This window comes from Puma concolor, chromosome C1 (assembly GCF_028749965.1).
Source record: "Puma concolor isolate L17-30 chromosome C1, mPumCon1.1.hap2, whole genome shotgun sequence".
NCBI lineage: Eukaryota > Metazoa > Chordata > Mammalia > Carnivora > Felidae > Puma > Puma concolor.
Genome location: NC_141674.1, coordinates 93,723,930 through 93,742,774, shown reverse-complemented (window position 1 = coordinate 93,742,774; position 18,845 = coordinate 93,723,930). Strand labels below are relative to the sequence as shown.

General features: G+C 43.2%; 1 protein-coding gene across 3 annotated transcripts in view; it reads left to right on the top strand.

Moving 5' to 3' along the window:
* SORT1 (sortilin 1) overlaps positions 1 to 18,845 on the top strand; it is a 68,231-nt gene that overhangs the window by 35,585 nt on the left and 13,801 nt on the right. For 2 of the 3 annotated variants that reach the window (XM_086717749.1, XM_086717751.1), the window contains exons 6-14: positions 2,694 to 2,767; positions 7,072 to 7,121; positions 8,002 to 8,132; positions 11,252 to 11,396; positions 12,378 to 12,533; positions 14,222 to 14,328; positions 17,200 to 17,302; positions 17,641 to 17,809; positions 18,630 to 18,820. In XM_086717749.1, coding sequence (XP_086573875.1) covers positions 2,694 to 2,767; positions 7,072 to 7,121; positions 8,002 to 8,132; positions 11,252 to 11,396; positions 12,378 to 12,533; positions 14,222 to 14,328; positions 17,200 to 17,302; positions 17,641 to 17,809; positions 18,630 to 18,820 — 1,126 coding nt within the window. The remainder of the gene's footprint in view (positions 1 to 2,693; positions 2,768 to 7,071; positions 7,122 to 8,001; positions 8,133 to 11,251; positions 11,397 to 12,377; positions 12,534 to 14,221; positions 14,329 to 17,199; positions 17,303 to 17,640; positions 17,810 to 18,629; positions 18,821 to 18,845) is intronic. The other variant, XM_086717750.1, reaches the window with a different exon arrangement.

Genomic DNA, 18,845 nt, shown 5'->3' with positions numbered 1-18,845 from the left:
ATTAATTATGTATTTTTTGCATCTTTTTCCTATTTGGTAAAGGGCATGATTTTCATGTGCTATCTAGTCCAGATAAGTATGCTATCTAGCTGTCATTCCAGTTTTTTTAAGTGAATAAATGTGTACTATCAGAGTAACGAACTAGAAAACAGTTTAATGTATTCATTCTTATGCTGCAAGGGACATGCATAAATTGTCAAATTTCTGATGGTCTTATTCCTTTGCTATGGCCAAACCACATTTTTATGATTTTTTTTTGTTAGTTCCCAGTATATAGAGCATATTGATTTCTGTCTTTGATACTCATGTATTAACTATCCAGAGTCTTAAATCTCTGCATCCCCTAGCACATTCCTCTACTGTTCCCAGAAACCTGTGTCCCTCCCTGACCCTCCCACCTCTCTTTTGAAAGATCCCTGGGGAACATGTGTCACTTTTCCTTTCCTAGAGGACCAGTCTTCTGTAGCATGGATTTTTAGGGCCCAAAGTGTCTGAGTTGCTAGACTATGATAATCATAATTATACTTTACATTTACATGGCTCTCTCTCATCTTATTTCTGATTTCTAATGTCCAGCAACATCAGATAGAAACCCCTGGGAGACTGGTTTAATATGCAGTTCCTAGGCCCCAATCCAGATAGAGTCCATCAGTGACTTTTGGTTGTGAGGTGGCTGGTATTTTTAACAACCTTCGCGGCTGAGCCTGCACACTAAAATTTGAGAGCCATTGCTGTGGTGACTATTCTGGGAGAAGAAACTGGACCATCAATGTGGACAAGCTGGGCTGGCACAGGGAGGGTGAAGGGCACTGGAAGAGCAGTCTGGGTTCTGGGCCTTTGGTGAGCAGGGGGAAGGCTGGAAGATTCAAGGAAGGTCAAAGTTAGGTTTAGCCAAAGGAGGCCAGAGGAAGGAAACTGCCCTGCTGGGTAGGCTTCAGATCTTAATGCAACAATTCCAGGAAGTTGGCCTCCAGCAGCTTGAGCTATAGGCCCTTCAAGGGAGCAGAGAGACCCCCAGAGGGATGGACAGAATCACCAGCCCCCCCTTTGACCACCTCATCACCATTACCAAGTGTCTTGAGATTATTGAAACATGCTATCCTCAGGAAGAGGTAGCCACGGTCTGCTTTTATACCTCAAATTTCTTCCAGTTAAGGATAAGTAGGAAGTAAAAATAATCAGTGTGGATAAGATGGACCAATATCTACTAAAGTGAAAACAGGTGATATCAGACCCTTACCTATTTCTAAGTAGAATTAGGTACCTTAGAAATGCTGGGAGGTGAACATTACCAGAGGAGGAAAAGTTACAGAAGGAAGAATGGTGGATGAGAGTGGGAGAACACTGGGGGTAAATTCTGCCCAGACCATCCTCATTTAATCTCAGCTGCACCAGGACATCTCTGTCCCGCCTCCTTTGGGTCTGGGCCCAGTAGGCTTGTGTTGTCGATATAGCTGACATTGTCCATCTTAATCTTACTAAGTCTCTGCTACATTTGAAAATACTGGCCAGTCTCGCCTTCTGGGAACTCAGTTGGCTTGGCTTTTAGGACTTCATTCCTTTGGTTCTTTCCTACCTTCTAACCATTCCTTCCTGGTCTCTTTCGTAAACTCCTGTCAACCTACCCTTGAGTCCCTACTGCTCATTTCACTGTGAGCAATCTCTTCCACGCTGACCATTTTAACTGCCACTGTAATTAATGTATAAGGCTCTCAAATCCATATTTCTGGCTTCCTCAAGGCTCAGATTCCTATCTTGCTGCCCCTCTATACTGCTAAAGATCTCTCTCTCTCTCTCTCTCTCTCTCTCTCTCTCTCTCTCTCTCTCTGCCTTACAGGAAAAATCACCCAGTTCTACTGAATCTAGTTTCTAGATTCTGGAGCCTATTCCTCATAGCTGTGGTGTAGGGCCTCAGTAACTCTTCATGAACTAATGTGGCACTACTTTTTCATTACTTTTCCTGCTTCTGAACAGAAATCCACCCCTTTCCGATTGCCATCCAAGTACTCCACCTTTAAAAAAGTAAAACTGAGGGCCCTCTGTGAGCTGACCCACACCTTTCTTCCAAGCATTAGTCCTTCTTTCCTCACCTTGGAATTTGTGCTCCATCAGTGTCTGAAGGCTTTTAGCTCCCTGCCCACCCTGTGATGTTGACTCGCCTTGACTAGTACTGGGATATATTTGTGCAATAACATCCCATCTTCCCATTTTCCTTCTTTTGGTTACACTGTTCATTATTTAATATTAGTTCAGCTGTCTTCACAAACCATCTCTCATTCATTGCCCCTCCCCTCCCTACTCTCACCCCAGAGACCGTGTTTCTGTAACTTACCACATTGTATCAAACTTCGTATCTGCGCCCCCACGTTGTGTCAAACTTCATATCTGCACCCCTTGTTAAACTGTGAACTCCTTGAGAGCAGGGAGCGTATCTTATTTGTCTTTGTGTCTCCTGTGCACATCTGGTACAGTGCCTGGCATGTACTGGGCACTCCACGAGCACTTGTCATTCTGAACTTCCCAAACCCTGACACGGCCGCCATAAACCATGTGTATAGCGCAGACAGCTTATGGATGGAGCTTCAGTGTGTGTTTTTACTGTCCTGAATGATTGCATATGAATTATTGAGGGTCATATAAGCAGCTGCACAAGACAAAGCTGGAATTCTGATAAGTCATTTATAATCTTTCAGAATGGCCTGTGGGTGTCCAAGGATTTTGGGGGAAAATGGGAAGAAATCCACAAAGCAGTGTGTTTGGCCAAATGGTGAGTAACAGAAGACTCCATCTGTGCAGAGCCCTAAACCTTTCCTGACAGGGCTGCCAAAAGTCACATGAGTAAATATTGAGCACTTACCATGTGCCAAGTACTCTTCAGGGTGCCCTAAGGGATACAAGAGAAGGGGTATGACCCAGATCTTGACCTGGAGGAGCCTCTAATTCTGCTGGGGAAGAATACTTAGTCTCACTAAACGTTAGAATATAAAGTATAAAGTGTAAAACAAGGCACGTGACTGAGTTGCTGCTGCCTGCAAAGGTTTAGTCTCCATTAATGGTGACATCAGTTGGAAAGTATAAAATACAGCTCTGAGTTGAGGACTCACGTACTTCCCTGTGCCCAGATTTATATTCCCTCATGTAGAGCTCCATTTCAGTCGTGTGGAATGTAGCACGGACTCAGGAAGAAAGCCCAGAGAGCTTCCAGGCCATCAGAGTCACACTGTCCGTGCACCAGAAATCCTTCACTTCTCTTGCTGGGCCCCCACCCCCACCTAGTGCCTGCTTAAGATGATGCAGTGGAGGAGGAGCCCCTGGGTGGCTCAGCTGAGCATCTGACATGAGTTCAAGCCCTGTATCGGGCTCGCTGGTGCCGGCACACAAGAGCCAGCTTCAGATTCTCTGTCCCTCTCTCTCTTTGCCCCTCCCCCACTCATATTCATTCATTCTCTCTCTCTCTCTCAAAAAAAAAAAAAAAAAAAAAAGTGCCTGGGTGGCTCAGTTGCTTAAGCATCTGACTTCTGCTCAGGTCATGATCTCTGTGCTGACAGCTCAGAGCCTGGAGCTGCTTCGGATTATGTGTCTCCCTCCCTCTCTCTCTGCCCCTCCCCTGCTTGCACTCTGTCTCTCTCCCTCCAAAATAAACAAACATTAACAACAACAACAAAAAAAGCCAGATGATGCAGTGGAGGAGTTCTTACTCAGGAGCAGATCACCTTTGTCCTAACTGGCTAGTCAGCGGCTTAACCTCTGGCTTTTGTGAAAGGAGATTTACTGGGGGAGTTTGGGAGATTGTTGAGCAAGAATTGTGTTAAAAACCTTCATACCTCCCAAATTCTGATTAGGCTCACTCCCCTGTTTAGAACCTCTTTCTTCCTTCTCTTTGACTAATTTCAACAAACTTGTTAATGTAGCTTCCCTGTGGATAGCAGATTGGTGCCAGAGGTGGGGTGTGTGAACACCAAGAGCAAGCACACCCAGCCTGAGTATCCCCTGCCTGAGAGCTGCATGGAGGTGGGGGGACTGTAAAAGCAAGAGAAACAGAAGCTGTAACAGGATGTGATTATTTGGCGCCAGATCAAGAGAGCACACGTACCTCAGTGACTTCTAATGGGAACACTGTGTTACAGTTTCCTGCGGTTGATGTTCGTGAAGATGACCCATAGTCCAAGGAAGACTTTCATATTTAATGTCCTCGACTTAGGGAGTCAGGGAAATGTGTAATAGAGACATTGCTAAATATATCTACTAAAATTAAAGTATTAAAAAATATCGCTTGAATAAAATGGCCTTTTCCCAGGAAACACTGGTTACATGAGGTTTTTACAGCACCACCAAGGGACACATGCCACATCTACATTTGTTCTATTTTTTTTTTTAATATTTATTCATTTATTTTTGAGAGAGAACACGCGTGTGCAGGTGAGGGAGAGAGAGAATCCCAAGCCAGCTCTACACTGTCAGCACAAAGCCCAATGCAAGGCTCGATCTCACGAACTGTGAGATTATGACCCGAACAGAAATCAATAGATGCTGAACTGACAGAGCCCCCCGGGCACCCCATTCACTGTGTGTGTTTCAGTGAACTGTGTTTGTGCCTTATGTGGTCTTATCATGAAAGAACTAACTTTTATCTATCTAGCTATTTATTTATTTATTTATTTATTTATTTATTTATTAAAGTTTATTTATTTTGAGAGAGACAGAGTGAGTAGGGGAGGGGCAGAGACAGAGGGAGAGAGAGAAAACCCCAAGCAGGCTCTCTGCTGAGTCACCTCAACCGACTGAGCCACCCAGGTACCCCTGGAAGGAAGTAACTTTTAAAGTAACTAAGTTAACAGATTGCTTCACTCTTGATGGACCTAAAGTACATAGGGTGTTACTATAGTAAGACTCTAGTAATTTTGGTCATTAACACTCACTTTTATGGGAGCTCCAAGGTGGCTCAGTCAGTTGAGCATCCAACTACTGATTGAGGCTCAGGTCATGATCTCACACTCCAGCTCCCACATTGGCCTCCAGGCTGAGCGTGGAGCCTGCTTGGGATTCTCTCTCTCTCTCTCTCTCTCTCGCTCTCGCTCTCGCTCTCGCTCTCCCTCCTGCCTCCCTCCCTCTCTCCCTCTCAAAAGAAAAAAACATTAAAAAAAAAAAAAAGAAACCATAAACTCACCTTTACATATGTATATCAAATCACCACAGTGTGCACTTTAAGTGTTGTCAGTTATACCTCCAGAGTTCAAAGAAACAAACAGAAAACTCATCTTTAAAAGTGAAAGTTAAGGGGTGCCTGGCTGGCTCTATTGGTCCAGCATGTGACTCTTGATCTCCATGTTATGGGTTTGAGCCCCACATGGGGTGGAGAGATTACTTAAAAATTTGTTAAAGGTAAAAATTTATTTTTGAAAGGTATTTTGTATTCTGTATAATATTTTTTATTTTTGTAACTCGTTTTTCTGATTAGTGTCTAAATATAGGATAACTGGTCTGCTGGCCACTGTTACCTCACCTTTTAGATGTTTGATTTCTAGGAATTGATAGCCTGCAGTGCCAAAGGAACGTGCTCAGACCCAGCACCTTCTGCTGGTGCTGGTTGATAAGTACCTTCAGGGTCTGAATTGACACCTTCCGCTGGTGCTGATCTAGAAGTACCATCAGGGTCTGAATCAACTTTCCTGAAAATTCCCTTTCCAAGTTCGAATTTAAATAATTCAACCTCTGACCTTGCTGTCTATTTGAGATGAAAGAACTAAGTTACTTAGCACATGCAAAGCATGGAACTTGGTTCTGAGGGGAAACAACAGAGCACAGAACTTCACACCTGTCCTAAGAATGCGATAATGTAATAGGAGAGAGAAGACATAAACTGGTGGATTAAGATAATTAAATAGGAGACAAAGGAATGCCGAGCGGTTGGCACAGAGTAGCACAGTGCCCTGAAACGAGGTTTCTCAACTTTGGTGCTAACGGCGTTTGGAACCAGACAGTTCTTTGTTGTGGGGGAGCTGGCCTCTGCATCGCAGGGTGTTTAGCAGCATTTCTGGCCTCTGCCCACTAGATACTGGCAACAACTGCCCATCCCCCAGTTGTGACCACTGGAAATGACCCGGGGGAGCAAAATTGCCCCCAGTTGAGAATCACTGCTCCAGAATTTTGCAGCAAAGAAGCTTTCCAGTTGGAATGCCAGGAAAAATTTCATAGAAGAGCTAGATTTGGGGGCGCGTGTGTGCCTCAGTCATTTGGGCATCTGACTCTTGGTTTTGGCTCAGGTCATTATCTCACAGTTATGAGTTGTGGGTCATGGGTTTGGCCCGCATCAGGCTCTCTGCTGTCTGCGTGGGGCCTGCTTTGATCCTCTGTCCCCTTCTCTCTCTCTCTGCCCCTCCCCTGCTCATGCTCTTTCTCTCTCTCTCAAAAGTAAATAAACATTAAGAAAAAAAATTTTAGGGACGCCTGGGTGGCGCAGTCGGTTAAGCGTCCGACTTCAGCCAGGTCACGATCTCGCGGTCCGTGAGTTCGAGCCCCGCGTTGGGCTCTGGGCTGATGGCTCAGAGCCTGGAGCCTGTTTCCGATTCTGTGTCTCCCTCTCTCTCTGCCCCTCCCCCGTTCATGCTCTGTCTCTCTCTGTCCCAAAAATAAATAAACATTGAAAAAAAAAAATTAAAAAAAAAAAAAAAAAGAAAAAAAATTTTAATAAAAAAAAAAAGAGAAGAGCTAAATTTGAAGCTGGAGCCTAAAGATTGTGAGGGTAAGATTTGGTTACATGAGAGAGAAAAGCATTTTAAGCCAGAAACAGGAACAGCAAACGCAAGAGGCAGATTTGGACAGAGTAAGTAGGCCAGTCTGACCCGCTGAAAGAGTCCACGTGAAGAAGTAGTGGACTGGGGAAAATCCTGGGGCCGGGCTGGGGGGAGCCTTGACCAGCGAGGCTGCGAGAGTCTGGCATGCAGCATCCCCAAAAGCTGTCTCAGCTGGCGCCTGCGGATGCAGTGTGTCATTAGTAGACTTGCCTGGAGCTCGTGACTGCAGTTGACAGCAGTCTTGAACTGTGTCTTTTCTGTCTTTGCCTCTTTGTAGGGGGTCAGAAAACACCATCTTCTTTACCACCTATGCAAACGGCTCTTGCAGTAAGTATATTTTAGTCCCAAATAAGAGTGTCCTGTTGTCCACTCATGGTTGTAAGAAGTAGAAACATCAAAGATCCTTCCATTGTCCTTGATTTTAATAGCTAAAGATAACTGGCAATGATTTTTAAAATTTTGAAATTACAACCAGATTCAAATTTTAAAAGCACTGAGCCTAGATCAAATAAAAATGCAAGCCACACACAGAAGCAGTATACTTAATTTTAGTAACGCTTATACATAAAGTAAATATTAGACTACAAACAGTAACAAGTTGAAGTGGATAGTGATTTCTGCAAAAGAACATGGAGGTTTTGTTTGTGTTGGTGGAAGTTGTTAGCTGTCCAGTCCATGGCACCATTTCAAAGCAGAAAACAATCCTTCATTTATTCATTCAACAAATCCATTCCATTTATCCATTCATTCACATGTGAGCACCTGCAGTAGTGTGCCAATCACCGTTCTAAGGATGGAGAGAGCAAGACACCCAAGGCCTGCTCTCATGGGGCTTGAATTCCAGTAGGGGTGTTAGATGATCAGCAAGAAAACCAGAAACTCAAGACTACTTAAAATAAAATAAGATTGTTTCCAAGCATGAAGAAAGCAAAACAGGATGCTGTGGCTGTGACACGTTTATATAACACTGTATTTTAATTAAGTAAGCTTTATCTTTCTATCCAGTGCAAAACCTCACCTGTATAAAAATAAAACCCCATGTTAATTTCCTATGCCTAATGCTGTGTTATTTCATATTGCTACTTGATTAACATGCATAAGATTAAAAATCCGTTAGCTATAAAATTAAGAACATTCTAAAACAGTTGTTTTGAACTAGGGGCTCACCAGTATGTGCAATTTTTATTAATATTTTGTCTTGTTTAAGAAGCTGACCTTGGGGCACTGGAATTATGGAGAACTTCAGACTTGGGGAAGAGCTTCAAAACCATCGGTGTGAAAATCTACTCCTTTGGTCTTGGGGGACGTTTCCTTTTTGCCTCTGTGATGGCTGATAAGGTGGGTATTGCCCTTTTTTTGGCGATTTCTAATATTCTGTAAATATGTCTCAAACGAGTCCCTTTTACTGCTAGGACTGACAGAGTTTCTTGCCTTTTTTGCAACGTTCACTAAGATTTGGAGGGAGTCTTCCTAGAAGTTGACTGATTCTTCAGGGCTACTCTGTAGCTCAGCCTGTTGTCACCACATGACCTGTGGTACCTGTTCTGGGATGCATGGCCCCAGTGTTTGGACTCTACTCAGACATGGGCATCTGAAAAAAGCAGTCCCATTTGCTCATTATCCAGTAATGAAATAGTGACATTAATTGAGTACCACCTATATTCTAGGTGCTATTCTAGGTCCCAGGAATATAGCAGTGAACAACACAGATAAATGTCCTGCTCTGAGAGCTTATTTTCAAGTAGGGAATTGGATCGACACTAAACTAATAAATACGATATTATAATATCAGTTAACAATTAAAACTATGAAGAAATCTATAGCTGAGTAAGGCAATAGAATGCATTAGGAACTGGAGCAGTGCTATTTTAGATAGGGTGGTTTGGATGGGCTGTCTGAGACCTGACTGAAGTGAAGAACTTAGCTCTGTGTACATTTAGGCTGAAGAAACAGTAAGCACAAAGACCCTAGGATTGGAACATGCTGGAAATATTGAAGAACAGTGAGAAGGGCAGCATGGCTGGAGCACAGGGAAAGGTGGACCAAAGAGGGGGAGCCAATGGCCTTTATAGGTCACAATTAAGAGCTTGGCTTTTTTTGTTTTTCTTTTAATCTGTTTATTTTTGAGAGAGTGAGTCAGAGCGGGGCAGAGAAAGAGGGACAGAGGATCCAAAATAGGCTCCAAGCTGACAGCAGAAGCCTGATGCAGGACTTGAACTCACAAACTGAACCGTGAGATAATGATCTGAGCCAAAGTCTGATGCTTAACCAACTGAGCCACCCGGGCACCCCAAGAGCATGGCTTTTATTCTTCATGTGTTGGAGAGCTCTGAAGGGTTGTTAGCAAGGGAATGGTGTAAGTTGGCTGCTCTTTTGACAGAATAGGTAGGTGCAGGAACCAACAGCCTGACAAGGGGCAGGAATGGAAGAACCAAGAGAAGCTGGGAGGCCATGACAGCAGTGAGAGAAGATGGTAGGTTGGACCAGGCTATTAACATGGATGAGAGAAGAAGTGGTAAGAGTGTGGATATATTGTTAACGTGTTGCCAGTAGGATTTGCTGATGGATTAGATGTGGATTGTGAGGGAATGAGAGGAACCCAGGATAACTTTAGTCTTTAGCCTGAGCAACTGGGTGAATGGTGGTACCATTTACTGAGATGGCAGAGACCACAAGAGAACCAAGTTTGTGGGAGGGAAATCAAGAATTCAGTTTTGGGTATTAGATGCCTGCTAGATATCTAAGTGGAAATGTTGAGTAAGCATTCGGGTATATGAATCTCTCCAAATTATATAAAGCTATGTGACTAGATGTTATCTTCTTGAGGCCTGAGCATGGGCCAGAGCACCCTAGTAATGCTGAAAGGTTGGAAAGAGATGAAAATCCAGCAAAGAAGACTGAGAAGGAAGGACCAGGGAGGCGGGGAATAGGACAAGGATTCCACGAAAGCCAAGGGGAGAAAGTGTTTCAAGCAGGAGGAGTGATCTGCTGTGTGAAACTCAACTAAAATACGTAATTAGATGAGTCCTGAGAATTGTCTACTGGAGTTGGCAAAGTGGAAGTTGTCAGTGACCTGGACAAGCGTGTTTTCATCAGAGCACCGGGGTTAACGGGCTGATTACAGCGGGTTCAGAGAAAGGGGGAGTGGAGACGGGGAAGTGGACACAGTAACTATACATAACTGTCTCAAGCAGTTTTGTGATCATCTTCCCAGCAGCCCTAGGAGCTGGCCTCTCACCTCAATTTGTATTTGAGGAAATTGAGTAACTTGCTTAGGGTCACCCAGAGATAGAACCCTGGTGGAAATCAGACTGACTGCTTCCAGAGTTAGCCTCCTACTCTGTACTGCTACTGTCTAGTGTGTGCTTTTTAATTCTAGTTTCTACCTGTAACAATGAGTAAGACCGAAAGTAAACATCTAGGTATAAGTTAGAGATAGGTTAAATGTACTTGTCACTAAATTTTAAAGAGTATTTAACATAAGGAAGCCCTGGGACTCATTCCTGTGCCCTGGCTAACTATGTCTAGTAGCTATTTTAAGCTATTTATCTGAAAGGAGGTGTTAATTGCCTACCTAACAGACTCCTTTCACAGATAAATACTCCCTGATCAGCTCCCCTATATTAATTTCTGCCTCTCCTTGGCCTCTTCCTAGCCTGTGCATGTTCCCTTCACTATGGCTGTTTAGAGAGACTTCCTTAAAGAGGAGACGTGTCACATCTTGACTTCCCTGTGATTTCCCAAGCATGAGTTTTGTCTCCATTTTCTAGACTCTTAATTGTCTCATTCTTTGGGTTATGCTAGGACTGTCTCAGAGGGACCTAACTTTGGTACAGTAATCATCATTTTAAGAATTATCTGAACAAGCATAGCAAATGGCTGTAAAGCCAAACTAAAGACGACCCCATCATACCCTTAGCTCTATTGAAGAAAATGGGAATGTCAGAGGTTGGGAGAATTACATCATACAGGGCCATACCAGAATGAAGAAGCCAAAGAGGAAGCCAAGATAGCCTTGCTTACAATAGAATGGATTGTTCCATTGCCTGGAACTTTGCTAGGGGTTAGAAATTGTTTTGGTGAGGCACCTGGCTGGCTCAGTTGGTTGGGTGTCCAACTTTGGCTCAGGTTATGATCTCACGACTTGTGGGTTTGGGCCCCACATCGGGGTCTGTGCTGACAGCTCGGAGCCTGGAGCCTGCTTTGGATTCTGTGTCTCCCTCTCTCTCTGACCCTTCCCTGCTCGTGCTCTCTCTCTCTCAAAAATAAATAAACAAAAAAAAATTTAAGAAATTGTTTTGGTAATTGGTACTAGGACGTGTCATTTATAACGATTGTACCCAGTGAGGAAATGGAGAGTGAGACTTACAATTATGAATAATAATGTTCCTATTCATGTCCCTGCACATGACATCTTGGTGGAAAATTGAAAAGTTAAATATTGCTATTTGTTCCAGGATACAACGAGAAGGATTCATGTATCAACAGATCAAGGGGACACGTGGAGCATGGCCCAGCTACCTTCTGTGGGGCAGGAACAGTTCTATTCTATTCTAGCAGCTAATGATGACATGGTGTTCATGCATGTAGATGAACCTGGAGGTAAGAGCTTTTTTTAGTGGCCCACCCTTGAACGCATAGAGATTTAAACTTCAAGTTCTATTTTGAGCTTCCTTCTTACGTGTTGACATTTCGTCTTACCCCTAGGTTTTTATTAGTGTCCTACTGAATACTCTGTCTTAGAGATACTGTGTAGTCTCTGTTAAGAAGGCCCCTTCTTTTGGCTCTAGAATGTGGTTTATGTGTATGTCCAAGTATTCTAGAGCAGTGCTGCTCAAAGAATGGTCGGAGGACCGGTGCTATACGGTTTGCAAGCTCTTTGTTGCCAAGTAAGCACTAAAGCAATAGCAAACATTGAGAAACTCCTCTTACCATTTGACAAAGTAATTTTACATCTGTTGAATCTAATCATTAAAACATTGAGGATTAGATTTTGTATTTCACTCTTCTTAGGATTAATTTTTATTATACTTTACAAAGGATCAGTTTGTGCCATAATAGAAATTTGAAAATTGATCCTTCACCAGGGCGCCTGGCTGGCTCAGAGGAGTATGCAACTCTTGACCTCGGGGTTGTGAGTTCGAGCCCCATGTTGGGTGTGGAGATTACTTAAATAAATAAAACTTAAAAAAAAATTTGATCCTTCACCACAGATAGTTCAAGAAGCATTGGTTTAGAATATAAAGATTTAGAGGTATGTATGATATAAATCTAAGTGTATTGCCTCTGCCACCAGAATATATCTGGGAAGGGCTTTTCTGTGGCATCTGGTTAATTCATTCAACAAACAGTATCTACCAGACTCCAGGCACCAAGCTGGGTAGTAGAATTAAAGGTGGACATGAAAATCATGAGTATCAAACCATGATTAATGCTCAGGTCTCTGCCTACATCATGAAGAGGGACAGTTGGCTAATGTATGCAGTCAGTCAGCCATTTAGTCATGTGTATGGTTGGACTGTTGTTTTTCTCTCTGTTCCCTCCCCACAAGACTTACTGTTTTTGTTTGTTTGCCTATTTCAGATACCGGATTTGGCACAATCTTTACCTCAGATGATCGAGGCATTGTCTATTCCAAGTCCTTGGACCGACATCTCTACACCACCACAGGTGGCGAGACGGACTTTACCAATGTGACCTCCCTCCGCGGGGTCTACATAACAAGTGTGCTCTCAGAAGGTAAGTCTGGGCACAGCTGTCCTTCAGCTGAAAGTGTTGGGAGTCGAGACTTTCAGAAACAATGGTGGTCCTGTCCCCCCAGTACTGTTGCTTGCCTAGCCGGCAAGCCTATCCATGTCAATACTGGCTCTTCATTTTACATCAGTTATGGTAAATAGAACTAAAAAGAGCAAAGCAGCAGCAGATAGAAAGAAAGATTTTTTGGGTTCTATGTTGTGTAGAGGAAGTTTTACATAAATGAAAGCAATGAGTTTTCTATATTGGGAGGTTTAGGCCTAGAGGAATGAGCCTGAGTTTGAACCACTTCCTGCTTTTCTCCTTGTAGAAGGCACAGCTGTAGCCGGCCAGCGTTCCTCTGGTGTTCTGCTCCGAGGTTCTGCAGAGCTCACCTTTGCTAAGGCCCAGTTATACAAATAAACACGTCACTCTAAAGTACAAAGACTCTTAAGGTTTTGTTTATAGATGTATTTATTTTTTTTGGTGGGAGGTGAGAGGTTGTTTTTATTGGTAAAGATCTTGCAGTGGTCGGGAAGGTCTTAAGCAGTACTGACCCGTTTCCTCCCACCCCTCTCCCCTCCACCCACTGCATTCTGGTCACTGCAGCCCTCTGCCAGTCGTTAAACACACCAGGCACACACACGCATGGTTTAGAGATTTTCAGGGACTGTTCTCTGTTTCCCCAGATATATGCAAGGCTGACACCATCCTCCTCCCAATCTGTGCTCATATGTTGCTTTCTGAATATGAATATGAATAGAGCCATAGAGCAGCCATAGAGCCATAGAGCCATAGAGCCTGCCATGACTGTCCCACTGGGAGCTTGTCTGCCCTCCCCTAGTCACACACACACACTCAGCCCCTCTTTAGCAGGGCAGGATTTTCCATGGCACTTATTTTCCAACATACTATATAATTTACCTGTTTACAGTGTCTGGCGTTTGTCTGACCCTGCTAGAATGTACATTCACCAAGTTTTATTTCTGTTTTGTTCACTGAGATAGTCCCGAAGGCTCACAACAGTTTTCACATAGTAGGCGTGCAATAAATATTTATTGACTAAATGAATTGTCCTTCATTTGCTTTCTTGTTTGATTTTCCTTGGGAAACTCAAAGCATATTGTCTCTGAATTTAAACTTGCAATAGTTTATGTCATTAAGAATAGAGAACAGGGAAGAGCATGTAGAAAAAAAAGAAAAGGTATAGGAGAGATCGGGTATGGGGTAGTGGAAAGATGAAAATTAGGAATTATTGAGCCAGACTTAGGCACATACATTCAAATCTTGAGAGTCCCTATAACAAGCCTGGTATCCTGGCCTTATCCGAGTAAAGATTGGGATGCCTTCCCATTGTAGATTTTACCTTGAAGGCAAGCAAGCAAGGAAGGAGAATGGACATTAACCTGTTTGTGTTGGTAAGGAGAAAAAAGATATTTTTTTCAAGAGTATCAGTTTAGATGATTTCTGGAATCAGCTGAGTCCTATTCCGGTGGGAAGCCTTCTTCAAATAGCATAGAGTGCTGCTCAGTTACTCACCAACACTGAGCTGTTTTGTTGGATGTTACAAGCTTGTAGGACTCTAGAGTTCTAATGGCATTATGTAGCCCCAGGAGCGAGAGATGCCATGGTAAACTGAATTTAATAAGGTACTTCCGGTCTATCAGACTTAAGACTGTTCTTTTCCCATTCAGATAACTCTATCCAGACTATGATCACTTTTGACCAAGGAGGAAGGTGGAAGCACCTGAGGAAGCCTGAAAACAGTGAATGTGATGCTACAGCCAAAAACAAGAATGAGGTGTGTCTTACTCCATGTGTCCTGTGCAGCCATTGTGTCCTGCTCTGATCGGTTTCAGGCCTTTGAATAATGAAGTTTTGTACTTGATTAGTGACCACAGCTGCTACAGGTGGAAAGTTTGGAAATCAGAGTAATGAAAGTAATGTAGAATGTAGGAAAAGGAAAAGCCAAAATACTATGGACTATTTGTCTTTTAAAGAAAAACAAAACTAAAGGCTAAAATTTTGTGTTTTACTAAACCACTGAATGAAAACAGAACAGAGGATGGGCCGGTGATCAGTTAAGAGTCAGCATGGCAACTATGAGACTTAAGGAATTCTATGTGATGCCGGGGACCAGCCATTCATGAGCAGTGCAAAGCCGTGCTGGCCAGAAACAAACAGAAGAGAACTTGGCCTTCTCTTCCCCTCTGCCTGGGCTCCACACAGCCAGAGGGTGTGGATGGTGACACGGTAGGGCCCATGAATGCCAGAACTGGCCCCTCTGAGGAGAGGCTAAGAATAGAGCTACAAAGGCATTGCTCCAGGAGATCCCAGGTTCCAGGAGTGATGGGTCTGGACAGACAAGAAAAAAAGAAAAGAGAAACAAGTCTTGTGTCTGGATGTTACAGAGTTTGAGAAGAGCTTCGGGGAACCCTGGGAGTTTTCCTCAAAAAATGACAGTGTTGGTGGTTCCCGAGCTCTTCTCAGAATACCTGTGGCCGATATCCACTCTGCTGTTGTAGGCGGGACTTTTTGTTTCCTTTTAAGAGCCTCAGACCGTGTAAGATAGTGTACCTGTACCACCCGGTGCCCTTTCTCCTTTCCCCTTTTTTTCCATCCCTCTACCGTGGCCTTGCCCTGTGCCTGCCCTCTTCACCTTGAGCCTTGGGCAGTGCAGTGGCCTCTTTACTTGCCTGGCCACTCTCACACTCCATGCCTTTCCCTCCTCAGTACGTTTCAGGGTTCCCCTTTGCCTGTGAATAAAGTCTGTGCCTCTGACCTGGTGAGTGAAGGTCCTCTCCTCCCCTGTCAGGCTCTCTTCTGCCTTTTCATTGTCATTGTCCATCTGATCACTGGCATGTTCCTTGTAGCCCTCTGCTGCCCCCTGAACCCCCTACGTGCGCTCCTGCCTCTGTGGTGCTGCCCACGTGACTCTTGGGAAATTTATGCCTGACTCTCCCAGTCCTGAGCCATTAGAAGCAGCGGAAATCCTGATCATCCTGAGGGCCCATCTTCACCTAGAATTAATCCTGCCTCTTCATGTCGTCCGTAGTTTGTGTGAACCCCTTTTTACTGCAGTAAAATATATGACATAAAATGAACATTTTATCCAACACAGACCTCTTTTAAAACATTAACTTTCATTGTGCTTTATAACTCAACTGGTTTCTCAGAAATCTTAAAGACAGGACTGGGTCTTACTTTGAATCAGCACCACATCTTGTACGGTATCTGAAGTATGTCAGGTTTTCATCAAATTTATTTGTGTGGAATCATGCTTTATTTTTATTTTCATGTTTTTTATTCACGCTTTAAATATTGATCAGAGGCTTCGGTGTAATGCAGGAATAAAATAAACTAAGCATTACACATGAGAAAATAATTGCATAATTTGCTCCTAGATATACTAATCTATTTTGGAATCAAGAATATCCCACTGAGACCATAACTCAACAACAGAAAAAACAAATACCCAAATTAAAAATGGTTAAAGGACTTGAGTAGACATTTCTGTATAGGAAATATACAAGGGGCGCCTGGGTGTCTCAGTCAGTTAGGTGTCTGACTTGATTTCAGCTCAGGTCATGATCTCGCGGTTCATGAGTTCGAGCCCCGCATGATCTCATATGTTGACAGTAAGGAGTCTGCTTGGGATTCTCTCTCTCTCCTTCTCTCTCTGCTCTTCCTGTGCTCACTCACTCTCTCTCAGAATAAACAAGCTTAAAAAAAAAAAAAAAGAAAATATATACATGGCCAAAAACTCACATGAAAAGATGCTTGACATCACTAATTATTAAGAAAATGCAAATCAGAGCCACAGGGAGAGATCACCTCTCACGCCTCTCATGTACATTAGAATGGCTACTATCAAAAACAAGACGAAACAAAATAACGTGTCGCCAAGGATGTAGAGAAGTTGGAATCCTTGTGCGTCAGTGGTGGGTATGAAAAATAGTGCAGTCACTGTATGAAACAGTATGCGGTTCCTCAAAAAATTAAACAGAACTGCCATATGATCAGCGATCCTACTTCTGAGTATATATCCAAACGAAAGCAGGGTCTCGAAGAAATATTTGCATGTCGATGTTCATAGTAGCATTATTCACAGTAGCCAAAAGCTGGAAGCCACCCAAGTGTCCTTTGACAGATAAACGGAGAAGCAAAATGTGGCATATACATGCAATGGAATAATATTCTGCCTTCAATAAACTCTGACACATACCACAACATGGATGAACCTTGAGGACATAATGCTAAGTGAAATAAGCCAGTCATCAAAAGACAAATACTATGTGGTTCCACTTATATAAGGTACCTAGAATCGTCAGGTTCATAGAAACAAAGTAGAATGGTGGTTTCCAGGGTCTGGAAGGAGGAGGAATGGGAGTTACTGTTTAATGGGTGTAGAGTTTTGGTTTGAAAAAGTTCTGGAGATGGATGGTGGTAATGGTTGCACAACAGTATAAATGTACTTAACCCCACTGAACTGTACACTTAAACATGGTTAAGATGGTGACTTTTATGGTATGTATTTTTTACCACAATTTTTTTTTTAAGAGAGTATCCCGCTGAAGTCTGGGTTAAATTCAAAGCTTTCTTAGAAGGCTCTGTGAGATGATTAAAAATTTACACCTTTGGTTTTAATCTGAGCTTTGGTTTCTTTTCACAGTGCAGCCTTCATATTCACGCTTCCTACAGCATCTCCCAGAAACTAAACGTTCCAATGGCCCCACTGTCAGAGCCTAAGGCCGTCGGCATAGTCATTGCCCATGGTGAGCAGCCCGCCCCCCATCTCCACAGGAGCAAGTAGCTGAGCACACTAAAACTCAGCCACAGCCGTGAATCCTATAAGAAAACCACCATACATGATGTTTACCATCCTTTGTGAAATTTCTCGAATAATAATGATACTCTGGGTTTTTCATTAGACTCCCCATCAGAGAGAGAAACATGACTTCCTTTCCCAACTTTTCAGTGGCCTTTTTTTCCTATTACAAGAGGTATGATGGGAAATAATCAGAGTAAATTCACTGAAAATTATTCTCTTGGCAGTAAACCCTCTCCGTTTCATTGCTGATTTTTGCTGACGAGATGGCGGATTGTGTTGCAGGTAGTGTAGGGGATGCCATTTCAGTGATGATCCCAGATGTGTACATCTCAGATGATGGGGGTTACTCCTGGACGAAGATGCTCGAAGGACCCCACTATTATACCATCCTGGATTCCGGAGGCATCATTGTGGCCATTGAGCACAGCAGCCATCCTATCAATGTGATTAAGTATGCATGAGCTCTGCTCCACCCACACTATCTGCATGGAGGGCAACTGTGGGATGTTTTTCTGTGGGAGGTAGGGATAGTTATGGACCCTGATTCAAATTTGTGCATTCTAAGAACTGTAGGGAACATTCTTGAAAGGATTGCATCTAGAGCAACCCACATTCAGTATCTTTGCTTTTTCTTCTGAGTTCCTCTAGCTAACATTTTTTGTCACTTTTTAAAAATACTCTTCTTTTGGGGCACTTGGGTAGCTCAGTTCGTTGAGCGTCTGACTCTTGATTTCAGCTCAGGTCATGATTCCAGGGTCATGGAATTGAGTCCCAAGTCAGGCTCCGCAACGAGCATGGAGCCTGCTTGGGATTCTCTGTCTCTCCCCGTGGCTTGCACATGTGTGCGGTCACGCTCGCTCTCTCTCTCTCTCTCTCTTTAAATAAATAAGTAAATAAATAATTCTTCTTTCTCTCCACAAGAATCATATAGAAACATTTAAGCACTTTGGATGGAAAATTACTCCTTAAGTATAAGTTCTCTAAAATAATTTTGTATGTTTATTCAGAAGCCCCTTTGTACATGGGTCGCTACCCTCTGTTTCCTTTGAAACAATTTTTATAAAGGCATTTTCTTCTATATTCTTTGAATGAATCTCTTTTACCTACCCTGTTATCTGTGGGCATTAAAAGTTTATATAGTTATCAGTCACTAAGCCATGACATAAGTATGAGGGTTTTCTCTGGTTTGGGATCAAACAACCAGAGTAGTTTCCTGATACTCCCATACATGTTGATCCTCTGTCACGACTGTTCTCTAATTGTGGTTTCAGGTTCTCCACAGATGAAGGTCAGTGCTGGCAAACCTACATGTTCACCAAGGAGCCCATCTACTTTACCGGTCTAGCTTCAGAACCTGGAGCTCGGTCCATGAATATCAGCATATGGGGGTTCACAGAATCTTTCCTGACCCGCCAGTGGGTCTCCTATACCATTGATTTTAAAGATGTCCTTGAAAGGAACTGTGAGTAGAGTCTCCTTTGACCTTT